General features: G+C 44.1%; 1 protein-coding gene across 1 annotated transcript in view; it reads left to right on the top strand.

Annotated features, from left to right (window-relative positions):
• Window positions 1-9450, top strand: part of SYTL4 (synaptotagmin like 4) — a 50411-nt gene extending 40961 nt beyond the window's left edge. The window contains exons 10-17 of the mRNA XM_044275113.1: window positions 322-408; window positions 1117-1295; window positions 1787-1889; window positions 1991-2152; window positions 2970-3066; window positions 3684-3783; window positions 4648-4856; window positions 8519-9450. Of these exons, the coding sequence (XP_044131048.1) occupies window positions 322-408; window positions 1117-1295; window positions 1787-1889; window positions 1991-2152; window positions 2970-3066; window positions 3684-3783; window positions 4648-4856; window positions 8519-8658 (1077 nt within the window). The 3' untranslated portion in view covers window positions 8659-9450. The remainder of the gene's footprint in view (window positions 1-321; window positions 409-1116; window positions 1296-1786; window positions 1890-1990; window positions 2153-2969; window positions 3067-3683; window positions 3784-4647; window positions 4857-8518) is intronic.
• Window positions 9451-13166: the final 3716 nt, after the last annotated feature.

A 13166-nucleotide genomic window follows, 5' to 3' on the forward strand; every position in this document is an offset into this window, starting at 1 on the left:
TCTTTACATTGTAGCGGTTGTGCAGGATAATTACAGCTTTTCGTTCCTTTCTTTAGAATGGGAGAGGAAGCGATAATTACCCGACACTGCCGCTAAAATGTAGACGGAATGCAGGCGATAATGGAAGAGGGCGCAGCACTCGCCGCTGATCAGTGGGAGTGACGGGAGTCTAACCCTCACCAATCTGATACTGATGACCTTCCATGAGGATAGCTCATCAATATTATGAAACCAGACAACCCCTTTAAGTAAAAAATTCAGGCTGACACAGAGTGCTATAAGAATAATAATTTAACAGATTGTCCAATACTTTGCCCCTAGGAAGAGGAAGATGAAGATATTGATAACTTGGTGGAAATACATCGCTTGACCACAGCTAGGAGTAGCTTGCGCAGTGGAACTTCCACGGTAAATCTCTACTACTTAATAATTTTATGGAGTCAACACATGATCTCCATCCGTGTATTTTTATAAACACTATGTATTATTTTATTATATTAATTTAGTTTTATAAACATGATTTATTATTTTGTGTTTGATCATCAGTGGTCCAATTACTGGGGCCCCCTATCAATAGAACAGAGGCCTTTTAAATTTATAGGTCTGCTGGAGATACCTGAAAACTTGTACTCCACTATCTCTGTCAGCCCCATTGATGATCGCTGCCCTAGACAAACAGGGCCTCTGTTCTCCTGACCAGACACTTATCCTCTAACCCAGGCATGCTCAACCTGCGGCCCTCCAGCTGTTGTAAAACTACAACTCCCACGATGCCCTGCTGTAGGCTGATAGCTGTAGGCTGTTCGGGCATGCTGGGAGTTGTAGTTTTGGAACAGCTGGAGGGCCGCAGGTTGAGCATGCCTGCTCTAACCTATCGATAGCAGATACGTGTTTGAAATGGGGCAACCCATTTAACACCATTAGATTCTTTCAGATATGACCCATGGGGAAGCTATCAAAACCTAGCTAAGGAAAAGTGTAAGAGTTGCCTATGACAGGCAATCCAGTGGCTGCTAAATGGATTCTCAAAAATTAAAGGTGGAATCCAACTGGTTTTGATGGCCACCTATGAGACGTCCCCTTTCATTAACAAGCACTTTTGTGTTCCTCTGACAGAGCACACTTGGGAGTATGATGAGCATTTATAGTGAAGCTGGAGATTTTGGAAACGTGATTGTAACAGGAGAAATCATGTTCTCTATGAAATATGATGGCAAAACACAGATTCTGAGCATTGTTGTGAAGGAGTGCCGGAATCTGGCCTATGGGGATGACGTGAAGCGGAGATCCAATCCGTGAGTAATGCCTGTTTTTCTCTACTTTAGTCTCCATACTCCTAGTTCATAGATGCTTAGAAAAGAAAAAAATCTGATTTTTGGGGAGAATCTAACAAAAACTTACATTTTCAATCTGCTCTTACTAAGTACCAGGTCACCACATAGTTTCCAGCAGTGTAACTACCATAGTGGCAGACCAAGTGACTGCTACAGGGCCCAGGGCAAGAGGGGGCCCAGTAGGGATCATCCCCTCTTCTACTGGTGGTGAAAACTTGGTCAGGTCTCTACCCTCTAAATAAACAACTTTTAGAAAACGAGGCAGTGGAAAAATGGCCCAAGGGTCATTGAAAGGGGTTTAGGCAGAAACCCTTCTGTCCTGTGTGGGGGGCCTGGTTTGATCCTTGCTATGGGGCCCTTACTTCTCTGTGCACGTCACTGCCTGTTTCCTGAAGAATACGGTGTTCTTCATCAATACACTGCATTATTCAATCAGTCATTATATTTTACAGATATGTAAAGTCCTATCTTCTGCCGGATAAATCTCGACAAGGAAAACGCAAGACAACAATTAAGCGTAATACTATAAACCCATTATATGTGGAGACCTTGCAGGTGGGCAAATGTGTTCTATCTGAAGAAATATAATGGTAGCAGCAATAGATATTATCTGCAGACATTAAATAATCATTGTGTTCATGGTTCTTCTTTTCTAGTACATAGTCCCAGAGTCCATTCTTCTTAGTAGAACTCTACAACTCTCTGTGTGGCATCATGATCGCTTTGGAAGGAATACATTTCTTGGGGAGGTCAATGTTCCACTGGATTCCTGGAACTTTGACAGTATGATGGACGAGTGTCTTCCTCTTCACGGAAAGGTGAGATTCGTATGATGTTCTGCTGTTATCAGATCCAGGGGCGTAAATATAGGGGAAGCAGGGGAAGTGGCTTCTTTGGGGCCCTGACCTCGAAGGGGCCCATCCAGGAGGAGGAGGACTAAAAGATTTTGGCCCCCTCAACAGTATTACACAATGAAATGATATACAGTGACAGTATAGACAGTGTAGAAAAAGAATGGAACAGCTGCCGGGCCTGGTCTGAGAGAGCGATCTTTACTAGCCACGGGAATGGGGGCGGCATGAAAGGAAGGGGTTGTGAAAAAATTACTGAGGTAGGGGGGCCCCATTTAAAAATATGCTGTGGGGCCCAGTCATTTCTAGTTACGCCGCTGATCAGATCTATCATCCAACATCTGGATTAAGACTAGACCTGTGATTATAAATGTCTTTAGAATACAGTTCCTCATAGATGACTGTAAACTTTTGGATTTTTAATAGTAGGACGATGAAGTTTTCTTATGTAATTGAGCATTGAGTCTGCACAATCGGAACCCTGCCTCACGGCTGCCTTTAGTTTATCATGGTCAGATGTGAGGCTGATAGACCTCTTTGTCATCAAAATCTCTTCATGGCCATCATATTCAAGTTGCATACCCATATGTGTTTATCTTGTGTCAGCAAAAAACTGAACATAACCAATTGACCAAGATCATTTTGCTGCTGCTCTTTTTTATTTTTTAGTTCAATCCTGCAAACACTGGGTGGCAATCTGCTAATGACTATTGCAAAAGTCTTCCTTGTTATAACTTTTCCAATCTGTCTCCCTCTAATCCTATTTCCTCAAATTTTCTTTCAGGGCGCAGCTGAGGCAACCACTTATAAAGGGGAGTTGATTGTGTCTTTAAAGTACATCCCACCATCCAAGTCCACAGGTGGAAGCGAGAGGAGGAAAAGTGAGTTGTCTGTGAAGGTTCTCATTTATCCAGGTCATGGTATATCTGTAAAGAATAAATCAAGGCAACTGGACGTACTGTAGATTTCTTGAAAACGTTTCACTCGTTCTTCCAACGAGCTTTCTCAATTCTGAGTGACTGTACAAAAATTCTCTGGGAATAAATATGTAACTGAATTAACATCTGGTAATTTTACCCAGCATGGGGTCAGAGGTGGGTATAATTTCTGGGTATAATTACCAGATGTTAATTCAGTTACATATTTATTCCCAGAGAATTCTTGTACAGTCCCTCAGAATTGAGAAAGTTCGTTGGAAGAACAAGTGAAACGTTTTCAAGAAATCTACAGTAAGTCCAGTTGCCTTGATTTTTTTTCTTTACAGAAAAGTGAGTTATCACAAAATAATTCATGTCACTGCGCTTACAATGGGGGATAGGTATGATGTGAGATGAATCCTCTGTTGATGTATGATTATGCCTTTTAGTATTGAGAAATGTGACTCAAAATCCAAAGGCAACTTAACTGAACCTACCATGAAGGGTAGACATCTGAGACCTACTCGTTATGCTGCTTTTTTCATCTATTTCATTTCTTGTCATGTTCATTTTTTTTCCAGGCAAAGCAGAAGAAGGAGGGGAACTTCAGGTTTGGATTAAAGAGGCCAAAAACCTGACTGCTGTAAAACCAGGCGGGACATCGGACAGCTTTGTCAAGGGGTGAGAAACTGTAGTTTCTTAAGGCTGATTTACACGGCCAGATGAAGCAGGCAATTGTTGGGATGGAAGCGTTCCTTTCTGACACACGCATGCTCGTCAGTGGAGGTGACACACTACATTTACATGCAGTGATCCCCTCCAGTGTATGGGGATGAATGATGGCTACTGCTAGTGCTTCATCTCCATACAGATTCACTGTTTCTGTTGCACGATTTACGTGTTTGCATGGACAAATGTTTCGCTCATTCATCGGGTGATCAGCAGCACCGTCACACAGGCAGATTATTATTCCTCCTCGCTATTCTGCCCAACAATCAGGCAGTGTAAACAAGCCTCAAGTCCTTTTAGACATTTTGTCCACTAGCCTATGTTAATCTTTACAACGGCCTTCCACTCGCTGACGTTCCGGGAGCTTTGTCACTTTTGGGGACTGTCAATCAATGTGCCCTTCATGATTGGGAAAGACCTAGCCATTGTTAAAGATTAAAATGTTGCATTTTCCTGTATGTTGTTGACACGCTACAGTGATTTAGTGCTGTCCTACACAGCCTGTGCTTGCCTCATTATTGAAGGACTAGAGATGCCCCTACTCTGTCCAACATGTGAATGGGGGTCACCTCCCTCTCCCTTGATAAAATGGGGAAAGAAGGCTCGGGTAGCTGGTTTCTCAAAATGCTGGATAATTCATTGCAATAAAGGATAAGATGCTGGATGAGATGTCTGGAAACGGTTTAGTCCCTTCTCCCTATTAAAATAAACTCCTTGCAAACTCTTCACTGCTCACACCGTATACTTGGGGGGTTGCCATTGTTAGACCCATTAAACATTTTTTGCTTTTGCATTTTCTCTTTCTGTTCTTCATAGTTATCTGTTGCCAATCAAAAGCAGGAACACCAAGCGTAAAACACCAGTTATGAAGAAGAGTCTGAACCCACACTACAATCACACATTTGTGTATAATGGGATTAAGCCTGAAGATTTGCAGAACACATGTCTCGAACTGACCGTCTGGGACCGAGAGCCACTGTCTAGCAATGATTTTCTGGGAGGAGTAAGACTGGGCCCTGGGACAGGTGAGCTCCGTAATCTTTTTGACTTGTATTTGGTCTTAAAGAGGACCCGTCACTTCTCCCGACAATGTGTCTGTTTTAGTAAATAATTGAATGCCACATGAAATAATATTTCTGGAGCAACTAATCTTATAACTGTGCATTGTGGTGGTGTTCTGTTCTTCCTATTAGAAGTATTTTGATAAATTGACAAGTGGGAGTTACTATTTCCCATATACAGTATACCACACCAGCACTGATTGGACATTGGATAGCGGGACACCCCCAACTGGTAACACGAGTCTAATAGAAATAACAGAGGAATGGTACAACATAGGCCTCATGCACACGACCGTTGTGTGCATCCGTGGCCGTTGTGCCGTTTTCCGTTTTTTTTCGCGGACCCATTGACTTTCAATGGGTCCGTAGAAAAATCGGAAAATGCACCGTTTTGCAGCCGAGGCCGTGATCCGTGTATCCTGTCCGTCAAAAAAATATGACCTGTCCTATTTTTTTGACGGACAACGGTTCACGGACCCATTCAAGTCAATGGGTCCGTGAAAGAACACGGATGCACACAAGATTGGCATCCGTGTCCGTGATCCGTGGCCGTAGGTTGCTTTCATACAGACGGATCCGAAGATCCGTCTGCATAAAAGCTTTTTCTGATCTAAGTTTTCACTTCGTGAAAACTCATTTCCGACAGTATATTCTAACACAGAAGCGTTCCCATGGTGATGGGGACGCTTCTAGTTAGAATACACTGCAAACTTGGTACAAGACTGCCCCCTGCTGCCTGGCACCACCCGATCTCTTACAGGGGGATATGATAGCACAATTAACCTCTTCAGGTGCGGCACCTCAAGGGGTTAATTGTACTATCATATTCTCCTGTAAGAGATCAGGGCTGCCAGGCAGCAGGGGACAGACCCCCCCCTCCCCAGTTTGAATATCGTTGGTGGCACAGTGTGTGCCCATCGCCCCCCCCCCTTCCTCCCTCTATAGTTAAAAATCGTTGGTGGCACAGTGTGTGCCCATCGCCCCCCCCTTCCTCCCTCTATAGTTAAAAATCGTTGGTGGCACAGTGTGTGCCCATGGCCCCCCCCCCCTTCCTCCCTCTATAGTTAAAAATCGTTGGTGGCACAGTGTGTGCCCATCGCCCCCCCCCCTTCCTCCCTCTATAGTTAAAAATCATACTTACCTGCTTGCTGCTGCGATGTCTGTGACCGGCCGGGAGCTCCTCCTACTGGTAAGTGACAGTTCTTTAGCAATGCGCCGCACAGACCTTTCACTTACCAGTAGGTGGAGCTCCCGGCCGGTCACAGACATCGCAGCAGCAGGCAGGTAAGTATGAATCTTCTACAATTGTACTATTGCTAAGTAACCATGGCAACCAGGGATGCAGTAGCTTCCTGGTTGCCATGGTTACCGATCGGAGCCCCAGCGATTAAACTGGGACTCCGATCGGAACTCCGCTGCCACCAATGATGGGGGGGGGGGGAGATGGAGGGGGCGATGGTGGGCGCACACTGTGCCACCAACGATTTTTAACTATAGAGGGAGGAAGGGGGGGGGGGGCGATGGGCACACACTGTGCCACCAACGATTTTTAACTATAGAGGGAGGAAGGGGGGGCGATGGGCACACACTGTGCCACCAACGATTTTTAACTATAGAGGGAGGAAGGGGGGGGCGATGGGCACACACTGTGCCACCAACGATATTCAAACTGGGGAGGGGGGGGTCTGCCCCCTGCTGCCTGGCAGCCCTGATCTCTTACAGGAGAATATGATAGTACAATTAACCCCTTGAGGTGCCGCACCTGAAGAGGTTAATTGTGCTATCATATCCCCCTGTAAGAGATCGGGTGGTGCCAGGCAGCAGGGGGCAGTCTTGTACCAAGTTTGCAGTGTATTCTAACCTGAAGCGTCCCCATCACCATGGGAACGCCTCTGTGTTAGAATATACTGTCGGAAATGAGTTTCACGAAGTAGCTCATATCCGACAGTATATTCTAACGTAGAGGCGTTCCCATGGTGATGGGGACGCTTCAAGTTATGTTCGGGTGTCCGCCTGGCCGTGCGGAGGCAAGCGGATCCGTCCAGACTTATAATGTAAGTCAATGGGGACGGATCCGTTTGAAGATGACACACTGTGGCTCAATTTTCAAACGGATCCGTCCCCCATTGACTTTCAATGTAAAGTCTGGACGGATCCGTCTGAGGCTACTTTCACACTTTGTTTTAACAATATAATGCAGACGGATCCGCTCTGAACGGAGCCACCGTCTGCATTATGAACACAAGTGTGAAAGTAAAGGGACTCCTGACTTTACATTGAAAGTTAATGGGGACGGATCCGTTTGCAATTGCACCATATTGTGTCAACTTCAAACGGATCCGTCCCCATTGACTTGCATTGTAATTCAGGACGGATCCGTTTGGCTCCGCACGGCCAGGCGGACGCCAAAACGACTTTTTTTTCATGTCCGTGGATCCTCCAAAAATCAAGGAAGACCCACGGACGAAAAAACGGTCACGGATCACGGACCCACGGACCCCGTTTTTGCGGACCGTTAAAAAAAACGGTCGTGTGCATGAGGCCATAGTCATATGAAAATATGTTACAAAAATATTCTTTAACCACAGCTATATATTTACAGTTTCATGATTTTCACTGTGAATTTAACCCCTCAAAATTTAGGCTGACCCATATATATTAACTCTCCATATACGAGACCATAATTCCATACTTTGTAGGATCTGGTGGATTAGGCAGCTCCTTTCTTGAGTTCGTGTTGCAGACTCCTTGAAGTTCAGATCATGTTGCCCCAATTTTGAGCCAAAGCTAACCGTTTCTGAAATAATTCCAATACGTGTTAATTATCAAGTTTAAAAATTAGATTGATTCACACATGGTGTTAATTATATGTCACAGACAAATCGGCCACAGATTTTATGTAGTTTTGGATGCGGAATTGTTGCACATTTCACCCTTTGCAATGTAATGTCAAATCCACGAGAGACGGCAGATTTATCCAGAGCATAAAATTGGCTACATCTTAGTCCTGGTTCACATTTTCGTGTCCGTTTGACATCCATGGTCTGTGTTGAAGCTGTGAAGATGTATGTGAAGGATCCGTGTTTGGTCTGTGTGTTCTTTTTGGCCCTTTTGTGCGTCGTCCGAATTCCACAGACACTGCTCAGCTGAAAATGAATTGTCAGAGCATCTCCTACTGGTTGTAAGTGAAAAATGGACCATCCATGTTGTGTCAGTGGTTTTTCCTGGACCCATAGAGTTCAATGGGTGTGTTGTGACGGCATCACGGACCAAAGTAGGACATGCCCATGGGTCAGTGAAAAAATACTAAACTGTGAATAAGCACATTGTCCGTGGAAAATGCATATAGCACACGTCAGTGAAAAATAGAAATGTGCCTTATCCACTAAAGATATTCCTAAGCATTAGTAAAGCCGGCCATGGACTCCTCAAAGCTTTTTTTCCAAAATAGACAAAAGATCCACGCTCAGATGTAAGTGAGAGAAAGGGGGCACAAAGCAGCATCTTTAAGTACTCTTGACATTGGCTTATTTGTCTTATTTACTCTTCTTGTGTTTGAGATGGTATCTTGGCTTACGGCTTATGTACGGTATATAGTAAATTTTTATTTTCCTTTCGCATTTTAGGCTTATACAATGGACAAAATGTAGACTGGATGGACTCTACCGGAGAAGAGCTTAGTCTCTGGACTAAGATGAGACAGTATCCTGGATCCTGGGCAGAAGGGTCCTTACAGCTCCGACCAACAATGGCCAAGGCAAAGTAGTAAAAAAAAAACATCTTCAAGGAACTTGCTAGAGTCCATTTCCCATCAGTTTTATAAGACTCTATATTTTAATATCACTGGAACAACTGTATTTTATGGAGCCAATAATAATTGTATATTCTGTTGATTATTTATTGCAGTGTCATATTTGATTTTAACTTATAATGGTGGAAACGTTATTTGAAGCACATCAAGACATTTAGAATTAGGTAAAAAAGTTATATTGCATTAAGGTCTCTTAGACTTTAGCAACTGACACTATAAAGGTGTTGACCCAACTGGACAATCCTTTCATGGAATGAAGCATGCCCGGCGATCAGCTGATGTCTGGATTCTAGAACACATGGCACGACAAATATAGTATTACACAGGGCTGTTTACCAAATTACCATATGATACATGGACACATCAAATCGGCCGCAGCTCTACGCTTTGGCTCATATAGGTGGACGCTGGGCATCGGGCCCCATATGACCTCTCCCTGTATGCCATAATAGGCCATATCGATGGCTTATGATGAGACAACCATACTAGAAGTACTTCACCAGCCTTTGACACTCGGATCACTTCTTTAATGTTGTTTCAATCCCTTCGTCATGTTATACCCTATCAGGTTGTGCACAGGACAGAACACGATGGGGCAGTTTTAATCTTCAATTTTATTAAGACCAGTCCAAAAACTAGACTGTTGAGGTGAATTGTGCCAAATGTATTAAAAGGTGCACACTTCTTAAGGGAGTGGCTGGCAGGAGGAACAAGGGTGCACAGAGCGGCTTGGACCTGCCCTTGGTGCACTTAAAGGGGTTGTCCAGGTTCAGAGCTGAACCCGGACATACCCTTATTTTCACCCCGGCAGCCCTCCTGAGCCTGGCATCGGAGCATCTCGTGCTCCGATGCGCTCCCGTGGCCTGCGCTAGATCGCGCAGGGCACGGGCTCTTGTGTTTTTCAATAACACACTGCCGGGCGGTAACTTCCGCCCAGCAGTGTGTTCGGTGACGTCACCGGCTCTGAGGGGCGGGCTTTAGCTCTGCCCTAGCCGTTTTACTGGCTAGGGCAGAGCCAAATCCCGCCCATCAGTGCCGGTGACGTCACCGGGGTTCCTGTCAGCCCCATGGAGAGCCCCGGTACGTCACCGGAACTCAGAAAAATGCCTTTGCCCTGCGCAATTTAGCGCAGGGCAAAGGAGAGCATCGGAGCATGAACTGCTCCGATGCTCATGTCAGGGGGGCTGCTGGGTCGAAAATGGAGGTATGTCCGGGTTCAGCTCTGAACCCAGACAACCCCTTTAACTGCGTATGTGCATATCGATTTAAAGTGGGGGGTTTTCACCCTCAAGAATAAAGCAAGGAATTGCTAAGCAAACGGTATCATTACATTCAGCTAACCTAGCCCTAAAATGCATTGTGTCTCCTGTAACAGCGAGTTTGCTCGTGACAGATTCCATTTAAAGGTATTTTGGAAAACTCCACCTCTTGGGCAGACCCGTGAATAGAATACTTACCTGCTTCTCGGTGCTGGCACCCAACTCCTTCCCTCCCCGGCCTTGGCTGCTCCACTGCACTCCCCCAAAAAACCCTCTTGGCAGACCCCTTTAATATATATGGGCCAACATATAACTTTTGCCTGGACTATTCTACTAAACATACCGTACCAGTTTACGTATCCTATACTGAAGGACTTCTATTTCATGCTTAACTGTTACTACCAGAGCACTAGCATATTGACAAGTTCTTCGAATGTGACAAAAAGAAAACTGAAAAAAGTAATTAATCAGTTCTGTACATAAAGTCAGGAGAAACTTCTGATAAAGTCTTTTAATGTGTAATGTTCAGTTATTCAGTTTGGGTGTATTAATAAAAGTATCTTCCAAAGATTTTTTGATTTGTTTTTGTCTGAATTATCATAACCTTCCTCCACCTTCTAAATTGAAAACAAAAGTCATAAGTCCACTCAGCGTAGCTCCCAATTTCCGCTTATGGAGCCATACTTGTTCTAAGGTTAGGTTCACACAGAGTTTTTGGAGAAGATTTTGAGGCAGATTTTCCTGCAGGTTTTTCAGCCAAAGCGAGAAGTGGATTCAAAAGGAATTAGAAATATAAAGGAAGGATTTATACTTGTACATCCTGCTGGATCCACTTCTGGCTTTGGCCGAAAAACCTGCAGGAAAATCTGCCTCAAAACCTCCTCCAAAAACTGGACACTAAGGCCTCTTTCACATGACCGTATGGCTTTTTCAGTGTTTTGCGGGCCGTTTTTTCCGGATCCGATGTTCAATTTTTTGTTTCAGTTTCGGTTAAGTTTTTCCGTTCAGTTTTTCCGTATGGCATATACAGTATACAGTAATTACATATAAAAAATTGGGCTGGGCATAACATTTTCAATAGATGGTTCCGCAAAAAACTTGATACGGAAGACATACAGATGCATGTGTTTTTTATTTTTTTGCGGACCCATTGACTTGAATGGAGCCATGGAACGTGATTTGCGGGCAATAATAGGACATGTTCTATCTTTCCAAGGAATAGAAATACAGAAACCGAATGCATACGGAGTACATTCCGTTTTTTTTTTTGCGGAACCATTGAAATGAATGGTTCCATATACGGAACGCATTTCTATGGGGTTGTTCACATGAGCGGTGATTTTCACACATCACTTGTGTGTTGCGTGAAAATCTCAGCATGCTCCTCTTTGTGCATTTTTCACGAAGAAGTGAATGGGGTTGCGTGAAAATCGCAAGCATCCGCAAGCAAGTGCGGATGCGGTGCAATTTTCACGCACGGTTGCTAGGAGACGATCGGGATGGAGACCTGATCATTATTATTTTCCCTTATAACATGGTTATAAGGGAAAAAGCATTCTGAATACAGAATGCATAGTAAAATAGCGCTGGAGGGGTTAATTTTTTTTTTTAAATTTAACTCTCCTTAGTCCACTTGATCGCGCTGCCCGGCATCTCGTCTGTCTCCTCATGTGACGGACCTCCTCACGTGACGGACCTGTGGTGACGTCACTCCGGTCATCACATGGTCCGTCACATGATCTTTTACCATGGTGATTGATCATGTGATGACCGGAGTGACGTCACCACAGGTCCTGTTCCTGCAATGAATGCTCACCACAGGTCCTGTTGAGCAAAGGAGACAGAAGAGATGCCGGGCTACGCGATCAAGTGGACTAAGGAGAGTTAAATTATTTTTTATTTATTTTTTTAACCCCTCCAGCGCTATTTTACTATGCATTCTGTATTCAGAATGCTATTATTTTCCCTTATAACCATGTTATAAGGGAAAATAATACAATCTACAGAACACCGATCCCAAGCCCGAACTTCTGTGAAGAAGTTCGGGTTTGGGTACCAAACACGCGCGATTTTTCTCGCGAGTGCAAAACGCATTCACTCGTGCGGAAAAATCGCGGGTGTTTCCGCAACGCACCCGCACATTTTCCCGCAACGCCCGTCTGAAAGAGGCCTTAGGCCACTTTCACACGAGCGAGTTTTCCGTCCGGGTGCGATTCATGAAGCAAACGCATAGCATACGGACTGAATCCTGACCCATTCATTGCAGTCATGAGTTATGCATTCAGGAAAAATCCCAGCATGTTCTATATTCTGAGTTTTTCACACGGCTCTGCTTCCATCTAAGTGAATGGGGCTGCAGTGAAAAACGCATTGCATCCGGATGCAATGCAATGCATTTTTCACTAGGAGATTAAAAAAAAAAAGCATCCAAAACTGATTGCACCCACACGGAAAAAACTAAAACGCTGAACGCAATCGCAGACCAGACCGACTGAACTTGCGTACAAAACCATCCGTTTTTTCCTGAATAGATCCTGACACAATCCGTATTGCTTGTGTGAAAGAGGCCTTACAGTTCTTAGAGTAAGAATCGCTGCGGCTGGACGCCATGTCTGAGTTGTAACCAGAGCCACACATTTCCTGTTATCGTTTAGATACCTCTATCAACTTTACCAACATTTGCTATATCAGAATTGTTCTTCTGACCAAAACCTTATATAATAAAGTAATTGTAAAAATTCATAAATTTCTGCAATCCCTTTCCACATCGCCTATTAGAGAATGGCTCCCACGCTGACAGACGAGGCATAGCCATCTATTACATGGATAGCCATTTCAATTAACACATGTCATACTCCATTTCCCCTGTGGCAGATATTGCAGGGGAGATGACTAGCCTATAGCAACTGACCCCTGTAATGGTCAAATTTCTCCACATGTTCATCATTCAACATGTATTCTAGTGGGCAGTGACCCTGTAGGATTTCAGAAATAAATTTTTATATGGATAGTCACTTTATATAATATGGATAGTCGCAAAGAAAACAGACAAAAATTAAGGTAAACTAAACTAGAGATAAAAATAAAACACAAACTAAACACTAGTGCAGGGGCAGACTGCGAACTTTAAGTGGCCCTGGAAAAAATACTAAAAGTGGCCCCGTTTTGTAGTCCAATCCAAATAGCTGGAAGGCAGGGCCAACA

The sequence above is a fragment of the Bufo gargarizans genome, unplaced genomic scaffold (assembly GCF_014858855.1).
Source record: "Bufo gargarizans isolate SCDJY-AF-19 unplaced genomic scaffold, ASM1485885v1 original_scaffold_889_pilon, whole genome shotgun sequence".
In the NCBI taxonomy this organism is placed as follows: Eukaryota; Metazoa; Chordata; class Amphibia; order Anura; family Bufonidae; genus Bufo; species Bufo gargarizans.